This window comes from Protomyctophum bolini, assembly GCF_963924005.1.
Source record: "Protomyctophum bolini genome assembly, chromosome: 12".
NCBI lineage: Eukaryota > Metazoa > Chordata > Actinopteri > Myctophiformes > Myctophidae > Protomyctophum > Protomyctophum bolini.
Genome location: NC_137873.1, coordinates 35,157,860 through 35,173,559, shown reverse-complemented (window position 1 = coordinate 35,173,559; position 15,700 = coordinate 35,157,860). Strand labels below are relative to the sequence as shown.

Below are 15,700 nucleotides of genomic sequence, written 5' to 3'. Positions count from 1 at the left end.
GTCTGTGTGTGTGTGACTGTGTGCGCGCCACTGTTCTTGGTAAACAAGGTACAGGTGTGGTGTGCTACCTAGTGATTGGGCCGGCTCTATCAGCGGGGTTTTTTTTTTAATCAGTGAGGTGCTGAAGTGGGACCTCCGGAAGGCAGAGCAGCAGCACAGCACTTTTAGCTGGACTCTGAATCAGCTGGTTCCCGCCTCCCCCCCCCCCTCACCCCCAGAGGACACGAGCATAGTGCAAAACTGTCGGCTTCAGTCGGCCGCGGTTGAAACGGTGAGCGCGTGCGTGCGGGTATGTCACAGATGCTTATGCTCAAAACACACCATGTCGTTAAAAAAAAGCATCTCCCTAGACCTTTTTTTGTTGTTGTTGAGCGGTACACATTTTGCTTTTTTTTGTGTGTGTGTGTGTGTGTGCGTGTGTGTGTGTGTGTCGGGAGAGAGACGCACCATAATATCGTTAACGATGAATCAAAGTAGCCGACAACACAACATCTACGTCAGTGTAGCTTCCAATGCCAATGTGCTTGCATAAAGAGAATGACGGGTACATCAGAACGTTACGACGACAGCCGTGCGGGGCTGAATCTCGCCGTCGACAACGACGACTACCGTTCAGACAGAAAAGCATGGCGGGAACCACGGCGGAAAGGTGGCGAAATAAGGCCAAGCGTCAAGCCCCCCCCCCTTCCCCCCCCTCACTCTGTACAAAATGGAACCAAATGGACATTTGGTTCCAAAAAAAATTTGGTTCCAAAAGAAATGATTCTAAAAATGTCAGTCGTTCTAGATCTGCTATTTTTCAATAGCTAAAGCAGTTACATGGTAAAAGGGTCCATTTGGTTCCATTTGTGCACTCTCTCAAAGAGTTACAGTCCTGTAAAGAGGGTCCATTCGGAACCCCCCCCCCCTTTAGGAATCGGGACAGTACGGTTCCCCTCTTAACCCCTTAATGTCCACATCCAGAAGGCCGTCTGAAAAGTCCAAAGAGCCGACACAAGGTTCAACAACAAGGAAGAGACTTTTACATATTACAGAAAACGAAGAAAAACAGAGAAAGAGAGCGAGCGCTACTGAGGAGAGGAAAAAAAACGCCGGAGCTCAGATAGCAAAACGAGCTAGATAGGTTAAACGGGGGGGTATCTGTGAAGCAAAAGCACCTCTTCTTGACACCGCCGTGCGAGGGGAGGGGAGGGGAGGTGGCGTGGGTCGTTCTCAAGGGGAACAGCAGTTGCTACAGGCTGCAATTAAGATACAGCAAATAAAACAAACTCAAAAACCGATGACTCGGGGATTCTTCCTCTTTTTTTTTTTCCTTTTCTTTTTTTTGTCCTTTTCTCTTCTTGTGTTTCTGTAACAGGGTTTCCATTTAAAGAACACAATCATGGTGCTAAAAACAGTCTCGCTTGTAGTGTAGTAGTGTGTTATAAGACATTTGTAGGATTGCCCTTGGCTATAGCTTGATGGGAGAGATGGGGTGGGGGGTGGGGGGGGTGTGAGGCAGCAGCTGGTGGTAGTGGTGTGTGTGTGTGTGTGTGTGTTGTAGTGTGTGTGAGTTGGGTTTTCTTGGCCCAGAGGAGACTTGCGGGAGAGATTCCAGGGGCTCACTCTCTCTCTCTTCTCTCTCTCAGTAGAGGAGGATGCGGCGCTCGATGGCTTTGCGGCAGATGGGACACTCGCTCATGCGGTCGCCGCACAGCTGGCAGGTACCGTGGCCGCACATGAAGATCATGTTCTTCAGACGGTCCAGACACACCGGACACATGGTCTGGGACACAGGAGAAGGAGGAGGAGGAGGGGGAGGGGGAGGGGGGGGGTTGGGCGTTACCATTTTTATTTATCTATTGATCAACTCCATTTCGTTACCGCCATCAGCAATACGTCCAGAATCTTGTAAAACTGTGACGTGACAATATCTTTGTTGTCACATAAGAGATTATTGTGATTTCTCAGCACTTTCCCTCCCGACACGTGGGCGGGGATCGTGAGGCAAAATGTGCAAAATACCACAGTAGAAGAAGAGATCCCAGGGCAACCAGGAAGTGTAAGCCCCTCCAGGACACTCACTACGGTGTGGCTTCACTCTAGGCTGTGGTTTTTGTCCGCGGATGTAAGAAGAGGGAAAAATTACTTTCCAAAAACTGGCTTTTGGCTCATTTTGAGCAGAGAAAGGAGTAATAAGCTTGCGCACGCACGCACGTCGTATCCGTATGTAGGCCGTTTATCATGCGAGTTAAATGACATTAAAGAAAACAGAAGCGCGGGGGGGGGGGGGGGCGGAGAATAAAAACGGAATTCCATGTTCCTGGCATTAATGCGGTTAAAGTCTTTGACCGCCGCCCTGTGGCCACCGGCGGTAGTTGAGCAGATTACTTACTCGCACGTCCGGTTTCCAGGGAAGAAGAAACGGCTAATGTTAGCATTTAACACACAATGTCTCTCTTTCGCCCCACGAGAAAAGAAAAGTTTATATTAACTAAATAATAACTAAATATCCTTTAGTTTTGGGTCTGAGAGGCTACAAATGTCAACAAATGGTGGTCCCCGTGGCTCAAATGCTGAAAAACAACAATGGGACCTTGATATGAAAAGGGTTGAAAAACCACTGATATAAAGCGATCAGAGGCGCCATATCAAGTCCTTCGGCAGTGACGGCGTCAAGAACTACAGACTGGTATCACTTCCTCTCCCAACACTCTACTTCTATAACCAGCTCTCTCCAGTTGTCACAGAACAGCCGTTTGGATCCAAAGCTGCCCGTCCTTCTATTAAAAATGAACAAAAGTCTTATCAGTCCATCCATCGCCGTAGTCATTTATTTAAAGCAGTATAAAGGAAGATCAGAGACGGCCAGGCACATCCATAAAACATTTTAAAGGCAGGTAATGAACAAACAACAAAAAAAAGGGACGTATAACAAAGGCCAGCCTCAGTACAAGGCAGGAAAAGAGTTTGTATAACTGTTGCACCTTTTATTACTTTACTGTCAAACAGCATTGAGACGCAAGTCTCTTTTTACGAGTGTGAACTGCCCAAGAGGCATAACACAGAGTCTCCTTTGTGTCTCCATAGGAACCCCTGCTGGTCATCACATTATTGGCTTAGGAATGGCCCAAAATCCAAATCCAAAAATACCCATGAATTTTTAGGGTACCAAATCCTGATTTAGCCAGAAACAGTTTTTAGTTAATCTATTTTCCAGCTATGAACAGTACGCAGTAGGCTATTCATCTTTTATTTTCTTAATTATTTTATTGCTGGCTAGCAGTTAGCGTTTATGAAGTTCCCAGTGCCACCATACGCGTTCACTTTTTAACCTGTATTGCACGGTATAAATCAGGGGTGGTCAACTTTGAAGATGGAGGGGGGCAGAGGGCCACTATATTTCCACACTCACTCCAGAGGGCCACTATATTTCCACACTCACTCCAGAGGGCCACTATATTTCCACTCACTCCAGAGGGCCACTATATTTCCACACTCACTCCAGAGGGCCACTATATTTCCACTCACTCCAGAGGGCCACTATATTTCCACACTCACTCCAGAGGGCCACTATATTTCCACACTCACTCCAAAGGGCCACTATATTTCCACACTCACTCCAAAGGGCCACTATATTTCCACTCACTCCAGAGGGCCACTATATTTCCACACTCACTCCAGAGGGCCACTATATTTCCACACTCACTCCAGAGGGCCACTATATTTCCACTCACTCCAGAGGGGCCACATTGCATATTACTCTTGTCGCAGTGCGACACGTTTTGAGCTTGTAGATTAGCTATTTTTGGCTATATTTGAATTGAAATCTTGAAAAGTTAACATTTTGATTTAATTTCAAATGCCTTTCAAATCCCTTTAATCATAACTCATTTCTAACACTATGATTTCTAACACTACTCATTAGGCTACACGTTTAGACTGAAGTACTTACAGCGGGGTCATAATATATGAATGTTTGGATTTGTAACAGCTGGTTGCCAAATATTATTTTATTTTGCATGGCTGAATAATGTCTTTTTGAATGGCTGAAAAATGGAAATGTCTCTCACCTGCTCCTTGATGTCTTGGAGTTGCTGCTGTAGCTTCTGGACGTCTGCGTTGACGTTGGTGTTGTCCTTGTCTCGTTGCATGGCCGGGATGTTGCCACTCGCTGTCGGGGAGAGAGAGAGAGAGAGAGAGAGAGAGAGAGAGAGAGAGAGAAGAAAAACAGCACGACACGTTGAGCAAACACTCTCTGGAAATCAAGGCGCTCTCCTCTGTCCGGACAGAGGCTATCTCCCCAGTGTTTGTGGAGGTGACTGATTTAACCTGTTGTGCCTTGATCAAGTCCATGATGCACAACAGGTGCGCAGCCACACCCAGCTCTGAGTCCAGTTCTAGTTTGACTCAGGTGTGACTGCTTAAATCAGTCATCCTCCCTCTCACAGGCAGATTCTACGCGCTCACAATGTGTCACGCTGGAACACGCGAGCGTGAGCTTGCAGGTCTGCCGTTTTCTTCCGTGCACAACACCCGCCGCCGCGCACAAACCAAAGTAATTTATGAAACCGGGGACATTAATCCCGCCAGCACTCAGTGAGAATGAGACGGAGCCTCAAGTCTGTCTGAAGGGCCAACAGCGGCAGTATGACCGTTTGTGAGAGAGAGAGAGTCTGTCTGAAGGGCCAACAGCGGCAGTATGACCGTTTGTGAGAGAGAGAGAGTCTGTCTGAAGGGCCAACAGCGGCAGTATGACCGTTTGTGAGAGAGAGAGAGTCTGTCTGAAGGGCCAACAGCGGCAGTATGACCGTTTGTGAGAGAGAGAGAGTCTGTCTGAAGGGCCAACAGCGGCAGTATGACCGTTTGTGAGAGAGAGAGAGTCTGTCTGAAGGGCCAACAGAGGCAGTATGACCGTTTGTGAGAGAGAGAGAGTCTGTCTGAAGGGCCAACAGCGGCAGTATGACCGTTTGTGAGAGAGAGAGAGTCTGTCTGAAGGGCCAACAGCGGCAGTATGACCGTTTGTGAGAGAGAGAGAGTCTGTCTGAAGGGCCAACAGCGGCAGTATGACCGTTTGTGAGAGAGAGAGAGTCTGTCTGAAGGGCCAACAGCGGCAGTATGACCGTTTGTGAGAGAGAGAGAGTCTGTCTGAAGGGCCAACAGCGGCAGTATGACCGTTTGTGAGAGAGAGAGAGTCTGTCTGAAGGGCCAACAGCGGCAGTATGACCGTTTGTGAGAGAGAGAGAGTCTGTCTGAAGGGCCAACAGCGGCAGTATGACCGTTTGTGAGAGAGAGAGAGTCTGTCTGAAGGGCCAACAGCGGCAGTATGACCGTTTGTGAGAGAGAGAGAGTCTGTCTGAAGGGCCAACAGCGGCAGTATGACCGTTTGTGAGAGAGAGAGAGTCTGTCTGAAGGGCCAACAGCGGCAGTATGACCGTTTGTGAGAGAGAGAGAGTCTGTCTGAAGGGCCAACAGCGGCAGTATGACCGTTTGTGAGAGAGAGAGAGTCTGTCTGAAGGGCCAACAGCGGCAGTATGACCGTTTGTGAGAGAGAGAGAGTCTGTCTGAAGGGCCAACAGCGGCAGTATGACCGTTTGTGAGAGAGAGAGAGTCTGTCTGAAGGGCCAACAGCGGCAGTATGACCGTTTGTGAGAGAGAGAGAGTCTGTCTGAAGGGCCAACAGCGGCAGTATGACCGTTTGTGAGAGAGAGAGAGTCTGTCTGAAGGGCCAACAGCGGCAGTATGACCGTTTGTGAGAGAGAGAGAGTCTGTCTGAAGGGCCAACAGCGGCAGTATGACCGTTTGTGAGAGAGAGAGAGTCTGTCTGAAGGGCCAACAGCGGCAGTATGACCGTTTGTGAGAGAGAGAGAGTCTGTCTGAAGGGCCAACAGCGGCAGTATGACCGTTTGTGAGAGAGAGAGAGTCTGTCTGAAGGGCCAACAGCGGCAGTATGACCGTTTGTGAGAGAGAGAGAGTCTGTCTGAAGGGCCAACAGCGGCAGTATGACCGTTTGTGAGAGAGAGAGAGTCTGTCTGAAGGGCCAACAGCGGCAGTATGACCGTTTGTGAGAGAGAGAGAGTCTGTCTGAAGGGCCAACAGCGGCAGTATGACCGTTTGTGAGAGAGAGAGAGTCTGTCTGAAGGGCCAACAGCGGCAGTATGACCGTTTGTGAGAGAGAGAGAGTCTGTCTGAAGGGCCAACAGCGGCAGTATGACCGTTTGTCTGTCTGAAGGGCCAACAGCGGCAGTATGACCGTTTGTGAGAGAGAGAGAGAGAACACCTTAGTTGTGTTTTAGGGCAGTGCTTTTCTTTCTTTTTTTGGGGGCTTTTGTGCCTTTATTGATAGTTACAGTGAAGACATGCAGCAAAAGGTCGTCATGAACGGGACTCGAACACGTGAGGCCAGACAGTTAGGCCAAGAGCCTATAGGTGGCATGCGCCTGGACCACTAGGCCAGCGGGCGCCCCAAAAATGACAAAATGACTATTATATAACTCCAACTCTGAATGCGCCTGGCTGTTACAATAACGTCTGACTCTGAGCAATGCGCCTGGCTGTTACAATAACGTCTGACTCTGAGCAATGCGCCTGGCTGTTACAATAACGTCTGACTCTGAGCAATGCGCCTGGCTGTTACAATAACGTCTGACTCTGAGCAATGCGCCTGGCTGTTACAATAACGCCTGACTCTGAGCAATGCGCCTGGCTGTTACAATAACGTCTGACTCTGAGCAATGCGCCTGGCTGTTACAATAACGTCTGACTCTGAGCAATGCGCCTGGCTGTTACAATAACGCCTGACTCTGAGCAATGCGCCTGGCTGTTACAATAACGCCTGGTATTTTATTGGCTCAAAACAAAGTTGGACGGTGTTTTAAATTAGGCTACTCCAACCCAGAGACGCCTACCGTACGTTGTCTGTTGTGGCAGTCAATGGGATCTCAGGAAAAAAGACGCTCAACTTGATCAAGAAATGATGTCAAATCCGCTCGCGAAGAGTAACAATGGTTGACACGTCAAACTTTCTTTAATAAAACTGTTGTAGAGTCTGGTTTCATCCGTCAACCAAACACTGTTGGCCGTGCACCCTGTGTTACCTCCTGACCGAGCTGACGCACGCCCAAAACGCCCAAGTATTGTATTTGTTATTTGGCCCCAAAATTATTTTCATAGAGCCTATATATAATCTGTTAATCACACATTCAAAGACTCAAAAATGATCTTGTTGTAAGCTGCAAAGCTTATCTGGCAAACTGGAAAGCAGAAAGTGGAATCACACTGGACTGGATTTAAATCTTGAGAGTGTTTTCACCCATTCTGGGGCGGGAACCCGTTTTGGTGTTTTAAGCATTATGTCATTCTTTAAGCTATTGAAAAATAGCAGATCTACAAGCTCATAGCGCGCCACCGAGTGGAGCACTACGAGCTTGTAGGGTCTGCTATTTTTGAAAAATCGTAAAAGAATGAATGAATATTGAATATATATTCTTTCAGAAGACATTCTTTCGGTCCCCAGGCCCCACTGCTTTAGCGTGTGTATAGCCCCCACCCTGCAAGAACCCAGATACAAGAACACGACAGCAAAACATTTTAATTTCCACCTTTACAGCACAGTTACGTTGTCGTATAATATTAGGAGGCCCATCTGATGAAAGAAATGTAAAAAAATGATTTATTTTATAATAAAATAAAATACTTACACCAACTTAGCGCCAGATTGTTGGGCTGGTTGAGCAGATCCTGCGACCCCCCTGCCATATTGTTTGTGCTCCCTGCTGAGGATATATAACGCAGTTCACATTGTTATAGCTGGGAGACCGCCGGACCGGACACGGCCAGCCCGGCTTAGCAGCGGAAACAGTTGGTCCTGAGAGAGAGGTGACCAATACTATAGTTCACTAGTAGAGCCCCCAGAGAGAGAGAGGGCCCAGAGAGTCAGGAGGAGGAAGAGGAGGAGGAGGAGGAGGAGGACTGGCAAGTTAAAGAGACAGTGATCAGAGGTCAAGGGTCAAGGGAGAGGAAAGCGTGCGAGAGAGGAACCCTTCCAAACTATGCTACACTGGGGGTGGTCAGAAAGCTTTTTTTTTTATTTTATTATGACCTGAAATCAGATTCTAAAAAAATTCTTCTACATCGATGACAGTATTCTGAAAAAGCTATGTTTCTGTGTCAGTCGTTCTTCGATTTTTCAAAAAATAGCAGACCTACAAGCTCGTAGCGCGCCACTCGGTGGCGCGCTACGAGCTTGTAGGTCTGCTATTTAAACTTTCTAAAACCTATGTCGCGGCTGTTCCACGCACAGAAGAACAGCTGAAGAAAATCGCATATTTCAGGCATTAAACCTTTTGCTTTCAAGACATTTTCCGAGACCATTCATTTTTGCATCTACAAGCTCACGACACGTCGCTGAGTTTGTAGATCTGCCATTTTCAGGCGTGCCAAGATGCTTTCATAGAAGACACGCTCGGCTTCTATGGAACCTTAAAAGACTGAAATCAGTCGTGGCGACTAGAGAACTTTCATCCATGTAAGACACGAAAACGCCACCATACTGACGGGTAATCGCCCCATAATCCATCTCGCCCTCGTTTTTTTTAGAAATACGTTTAGGGGCTGAGGCATAGTTTTTACTGGGGGTTTAGCGAACAGGGGTTAGGTTTAGGCATACCGGTAGTTTGACTGAGGTTATAAGGTCAGGAATAAGGTTAGGTTTAAACCGTTTAAGCATCATTTACTTTAGGTTACTTTAGGAATACCAGACTGAGCAGTTTCCGCCAGGGCTGTATGCCTGGGGGGAGGGGGAGGGGGGGAGTGGGGGGTTGGTGAATGGGTTTAGGTATTCCACTGACAGTCAAATAAAATAAAAAATACGAATAAAAGTTGAATCTGGAGTGTGAAGCTACAACAGTTTCCCTTTTAACTCAACATAAAAAACCGAAGGAGAACACACACAATACAGGGAACCGCTAGTGATGTGTGTGTGTGTGTGTGTGTGTGTGTGTGTGTGTGTGTGTGTGTGGACCTCTGAAGGAGGTTTGAACACCAGGATGATGGAAGATGCTGTGGAACTTAAAAAGAGGCGACAAGGACAAGATGGTGGACACAACCCAATACAGATATATTCACGTTAAAGACAAGATGTGTGGAGAAATAGTCTCGTATATATAGGAATGCACCCATGTGTGTCGGCCACGTTATCCTATGGGCCCCATTATTGGTCAATATCGGTAAATAAAACCGATAGGGATGAAGCTCGTTAACCCATTCTGAACGGGAACGCATTTTGGTGTTAGCATCATGTTATGCTTTAGCTATTGAAAAATAGCAGATCTACAAGCTCATAGCGCGCCACCGAGTGGCGCGCCACGAGCTTGTAGGTCTGCTATTTTTGAAAAATCGAAATACGACTGACATTTTTAGAATCTGATCTCAGGTCAGAATGGGTTAATCAGACCAGTGTGTGTCCAGGTGGAAACCTCGTATGAATCTGATCTCAGGTCAGAATGGGTTAAACATAACGTCATGGGCAGCTATATGCTCGATAACAGGCTTGATAAGCCCAAAGCTTATTGATACCAGGTACTCGATAAGCTTGTTATCGGATTTTATCGGTTATCGATCAGTATCGGCATTTTTTTTTAAATTATAAACATCGGCATGGGCCAAGAATGTCCATATGGGTGCATCCCTAGTGTCATATTTATGGAGCACAGTAAACTAAACAAAGGGGGGCGCCCAGTGGAACTGAAGAATGTCCCTGCTGTGGCACACACACGTCTGCTGACATTTGTCACAATCGCTATTTAAATAGAGCACTGTGTTGGGATGACAAAATGGAAGAGAAACATTTCTCCCGTGGACACATTTTGCGATGCCTTTCCGTTTTAATTAGCGTGACTAAATGAAAGTGACAACGTCGTTAAATTCAAATCTAAATTGATTTGGGCCCGTCACATAATCTGAAAGGGGAAAATGCTACGCGTGTTTGGATTCACTGTCGCCGTCATAAAAGGCTCTCTAGGAAATGTATCGTGGTCTAAAATAAATAAATAAAAAAAGGACCAAATTCCCTCTGGAATAGACGCTGGGCGTATGATGTGAGAGGTCATTTCTAACCAGTGGAACAAAAGGTTTAATTTGTAATTTGTTTTTTTTAAATGACCCATTAAGACCAGAGATCAGATTCTACAAATGTCTTCTAGACCATGACAGTTTTCTGAAAAACCTATGTTTCTATAAGGTTCTCAAACTATTTCATGTCAAGGACCCCAAAAACTATATGTAATTGCCCCCCCCCCCCATCTGAAAATATGTTGTCCCAGGGACCCCCCCCCCCCCCAGAAGCAAAGATACGAGTTAAAAATGTTCGCTGTGAAAGAATATACATTCAAAGATTTGCACACATTTTCACAAAATTTAAAAAACATAGCAGATCTACGAGCTCGTAGCGCGGCAGAGCTTGTAGGTCTGCTATTTTTCCAACAGCTTAAAGTTTAAGATAAATGGTTAAAGTGGTTAAAAGCCATAAGGTGACACAGACGCGTCTGTGAAGATTCAAACAATGGGGTTTGTCCAGTAAAATATTCACAACTGAAATGGTGGTGGCGATACTTCGTATACGAGCTGCACTACACCACTGGTTGTCGCGAGACATGGCCACGGGGGGACAAAAACGTTGAGAAATCCTGGTCTACAGAAATGAATTTTGGGAAGCCCACATAGGAAAAATGGGAACTTGGAATTTGTGTCTTGCCTTATTGTCTAAAAAAAGGAAAGGACACCGGCTGCCATGAGTAAAACATTCCACAACTGTGTGTGGTTGTCAAAGCAGGTGCAGTTGATTGGGACTCCTCGCTAAAGATTCATTGGGCGCCATAATCCGCCGCCTCCTGTCCAAACACCCCCGGGGGGGCGCCGAGATCGCCTTTTCACGCATTGTTTTTTTTATATCAATTGATTACGCTGATCAACCGTGTCCTGTACGCACTCATAACTCTCTGGTTCCGGTGCGTTAAAAAAAAACGAAAAAAAAAACTGAATGAAAATTCCGTTGGCAGTTTTTAAAATGGAAATATCTCGGTTTCTTCTTTTTGGGTCAAAACAAGCTTCAATTCTTGGTTCTTTGGTGTTAGCATCATGTTATGCTTTAGCTATTGAAAAATAGCAGATCTACAAGCTCATAGCGCGCCACTACGAGCTTGTAGGTCTGCTATTTTTGAAAAATAGAAGAACGACTGACATTTTTAGAATCTGATCTCAGGTCAGACTGGGTTAATCAGACCAGTGTGTGTGTGTCCAGTGGAAACCTCATATGAATCTGATCTCAGGTCAGAATGGGTTAACATGACAACACCAGGAATAACATGCATGAGAAGAGAGAGAGAGAGAGAGAGAGAGAGAGAGACAGAAGCAAAGAAAAGGATGACAAAAAAAACGAACTAAATCAAATATTTAGAGGAAGACACGACGAGAGGGAATAAAAGCAACAGCGAAAGGAAAATGGAAGGGGGAGGAGGAGGAGAAAATAAAGTCAAATAGAAGGGAATTAAAAGGGAACATGTGGAAGATTCACTCACTAAGGTCCTCATCATCATCATCATCATCATCATCATCTGCGGCATCATCATCATCATCATCATCATCATCATCATCCTCCATACCTTTCCCACCGCAGCAGAGGACGAAGGGTATGCGCCGATCGACCACAGCCCGGCACTGTACGCACTTCTTCATGAGGCTGGCACAGTCTGAGGAGAGACAGAGAGAGAGAGAGAGAGGCACTTTAGAGACCACAGAAAATCCACCGAATGTTCAAAGTTCAAAGGTTTGTTTGGGTGTGTAATTGAGGTCGTAAAACTAAATATAAATGCAAATTAATGTCGTGGAACATTTCAACCCATTTTGGACTGAGGTGTCGATAAAAGAGAGGCTTTTAAAATCCTAAATTCTTTCTGAAAAACCCCATGTTTCTATGTCAGTGGTTCTATGTCATGTTTCTATGTCAGTGGTTCTCACAGGGTTAAACCATGTTTCTATGTCAGTGGTTCTATGTCATGTTTCTATGTCAGTGGTTCTCACAGGGTTAAACCTCATGTTTCTATGTCAGTGGTTCTTAACCTTTTCCATGTCAAGGATCCCCCAGGAATTATCTGTACATATTATCTGAAAATATGTAGTTCCAGGTACTGTACGTCCCTAGAAGCAAAGATTTGAGCTAAAAAAAAAAAACGTTCTCTCCGATAGAACATATTCCAAGCTTGGCACTATTTTCACGATTTTTCAAAAAAATAGCAGACCTACAAGCTCGTAGCGCGCCACCATGAGCTTGTAGATCTGCTCTTTTTCAAAAGCTAAAGCATAGCATAATGCTAACACCAAAAGGGAGGAACTTACTCTCACAAGCGCACATGTGTCCGCAGGGCTGGAAGAGCACAGACGCCTTCTTGTCGGAGCAAACGACGCACTCCTCGATCTGTGTGTGTGTGTGTGTGTGTGTGTGTGTGTGTGGGGGGGGGGAGAACAGTGGTGGAAAAAGAGAGTGCTCAAATGTTAAAGTAAAAGTATCAACACTGCAATGTAGGACTACTCCCGTTACAAAGTAAAAAATGTACTCGAGTGAAAGTGAAAAGGTATCGGCGTCAAAATGTACTTAAAAGGACCACTTCACACCACTTTTCAACCTATCTTCATATATAATAGGTCCTCACTAATAATCAATCTTTCTGTGTCTCATAGGAGGGCTGTGGGCAAGTTCAGAAACCGTCTTCCAGTGACATCATCGGTGCAGGGGAATACAAGCTAATAGAAAACTGCAGGCTTTCTAGTCCTGAGAAGTTGCAATGCGAAAATGGAAGCCATCGTTCTCACGATAATGAAAATCTAAACATTTTTGTAAAAAAAAAAAATCTTGTTTAAAAAGAAATCTGCTTAATGATGTCACTGGAAGACGGTTTCTAAACTGCCCACAGCCCTCCTATGAGACACAGACTGAGTAGAAAATAATTGTGCAATTTTTTCATGATTATTAGTGAGGACCTATTATATGAAGATTATAAAGATCGAAAAGTGGTGAAGTGGCCCTTTAAAGGTACTAAAGTAGAAAGTGCTCCGTATGCAGAATGTCCAAGTAGACACGTTTTGAAGTGCATGCAAATCTTTTGAAAATAGCAGATTTACAAACTCACAACGCGTCGCATCGCGTTGACTCGCAACTGAAGTTTTAAAATAACTGTAGCGGAGTTAAAGTACAATATTTGGATCCGAGATGTAGTGGAGTAGAAGTATTAGAAATTGGAAATACTCGAGTACAAATACCAAAAAAATTACTTAAATACAGTACTTAAGTCAAATTTACTTAGTTACTTTCCACCACTGGCGGAGAAGCCTCATGAAAAGCGAACGTCAAGAACAAGAACAACAAATAAAATCTTTATCAGTGTTTCATACGATACGGCCCAGCCAAAATGAATAGGAGTTCAAATTAGTTTCACCTGAGCTCGGGAGTCACGCGACTATGTCATTGGCAGTTTTCTGAAATCCCTTTTTCTATATCAGTGGTTTTCATGTCAAGGACCCCAGAAATGATAATGTAATTGGGCGCCGACCCCCATCTGAAAATATGTAGTTCCAGGGACCCCCCCCCCCCCCCCCCAGAAGCAAAGATTTGAGTTAAAAACGTACGTTTGAAAGAATATATGGTCAAAGATTTGCTCCACATTTTCACGATAAAAAAAAAGAAAAAAAAAAGCAGATCTACAAGCTCGAGCTTGTGTAAATCTGCTATTTTTTTCAACAGCTAAAGGACAACATAATGCTTAATTAACCCATTTTGAGCGGGAACCCCTTTTGGTGTTTTAAACATTATTATGTTATAATTTAGCTATTGAAAAATTAGCAGATCTACGATCACGAGCTTGTAGGTCTGCTTATTTTTGAAAAATCGTGGCGCAAATCTTTGAATATATATTATTCTTTCAAAGTGAATGTTCTAAATGGGTTAAAAAAACACCATGGGTTAAAAAACAAATATGAAAACCATCATGAACATTCAACCCCCCCCCCCCCCTCCCCTCCCCTCCCCCCCTCCCAATTTTTTAAAAAATGGCATGTTTTGCGCGAGACCTCTAAACGCTATTATTTCTCACAATACATACACACGGCGCAGGGGCGACGTCGGCGCGTCTTAGCTGGGGGTCGTACTCGTAGTAGTCGGAGGGAGGATGGGGGAAAAGGGACTTTTTCCCCCAGCTGGTATAGTCAGTGGGGTGAGGGATTTTCAAACTCAGAAGCTGTAAAAAGAATGGGGGTCATTTCAAAAAGGTGTGTAGGTCGTCATGGGTCTTAAAAACACAGATCATAACCCATTCTGACCCGAGATCAGATTCATACGAGGTTTCCACGGGGACACACACTGGTCTGATTAACCCATTCTGACCTGAGATCAGATTCTAAAAATGTCAGTCGTTCTTCGAATTTTTCAAAAATAGCAGACCTACAAGCTCGTATCGCGCCACTCGGTGGCGCGATAAGAGCTTGTAGATCTGCTATCTTTCAATAGCTAAAGCATAACATGATGCCAACACCAAAATGGGTGCCCGGTCAGAATGGGTTAATATAGGGTTTTTTTTTCTCCCCTCGTTTGCCACTACTACGACAAAGAAACGCTTTTGCAATAGCAAATTAAAACAAAAGAGTCGAGAGTGTGGAACGTGTTTGTCCTTATTATATCTAAGACTGGACAGATCATACAACAACACAATGAGCCCCCCTCGAGGTTTACATGGTTTAATCCCCTGGTTAAAACACTATTACATTTTCTATAGTTACGGTCAATTAAACTTATACCATGGTATCAAAAATGGTATCAAAAATAACTAAAATGTTATAGAACACATGATTTTCCTAAATTCAGAGTACAGTTTTGAGACGGGCGCTTAATCGACGCCAAGGCCCGATTTGATGAAGTGCGCTGCCATTATGCAAGGGGTTTTAAAATCATTCAAATTCAAAGCCAAAACCTGTCCTATGTCCCCGCTGTAGAATCTATGGGACTCCTCAGGTCCCGACAGCCATTTGCACTGGGGCAACCGCACTTAACGAAATGTCACCTTTATAGATGGAAGCTAGTCTGCAAGTGTTCCGAGCGTCCTTTAACCCATTTTGACCTGAGATCAGATTCTAAAAAAAGTCTTCTACATCCTGACAGTTTTCTGAAAAAGCTATGTTTCTATGTCAGTCGTTCTTCGATTTTTCAAAAATAGCAGACCTACAAGCTCGTAGCGCGCCACTCGGTGGCTCTCATAAATAAAGAGTACAAGCTTTTAACTTCTATTTTCCATTGTTTTGACATGGAATAAACATACTGTATTCATTACATTTCCTAAAAGTTGACAATTATTGATGTAAAATTATTTAGACAAGTAGCCAATTTTCATGGCAAAGTTTCTCATTTAAACGCTTAAATCATTTAGATAATTTTTGTTATCTAATTTTTTTTTCTTTTTGTGTTCTTTATGGAACCGAAATTGGGAATCGATAAGAACCGGAATGGACAAGCATGGAAATCAATAAGATGCTAACGATACCCATGGGGACAAGCTGGGGTGTCTCTGGGACATACCTTGGTTCGATTAAAAAAAAATAGCAGACCTACAAGCTCGTAGCGCGCCACTCGGTGGCACGCTATGAGCTTGTATAGCTTGCATAGCATAATGCTAACACC

The 15,700-nt window shown here is 44.8% G+C and overlaps 1 protein-coding gene across 5 annotated transcripts in view; it reads right to left on the bottom strand.

The window, feature by feature from the left end:
• Positions 1–406: 406 nt before the first annotated feature.
• The window catches only part of mib1 (MIB E3 ubiquitin protein ligase 1), a 78,253-nt gene continuing 62,959 nt past the window's right edge, over positions 407–15,700 (bottom strand). For 3 of the 5 annotated variants that reach the window (XM_080778772.1, XM_080778770.1, XM_080778771.1), the window contains 6 exons: positions 14,133–14,267; positions 12,373–12,451; positions 11,556–11,726; positions 7,680–7,754; positions 4,053–4,153; positions 407–1,765 (listed from right to left, as the gene is read on the bottom strand). In XM_080778772.1, the coding sequence (XP_080634898.1) occupies positions 1,625–1,765; positions 4,053–4,153; positions 7,680–7,754; positions 11,556–11,726; positions 12,373–12,451; positions 14,133–14,267 (702 nt within the window). In that variant the 3' untranslated portion in view covers positions 407–1,624. The remainder of the gene's footprint in view (positions 1,766–4,052; positions 4,154–7,679; positions 7,755–11,555; positions 11,727–12,372; positions 12,452–14,132; positions 14,268–15,700) is intronic. The other 2 variants (XM_080778773.1, XM_080778774.1) reach the window with 2 other exon arrangements.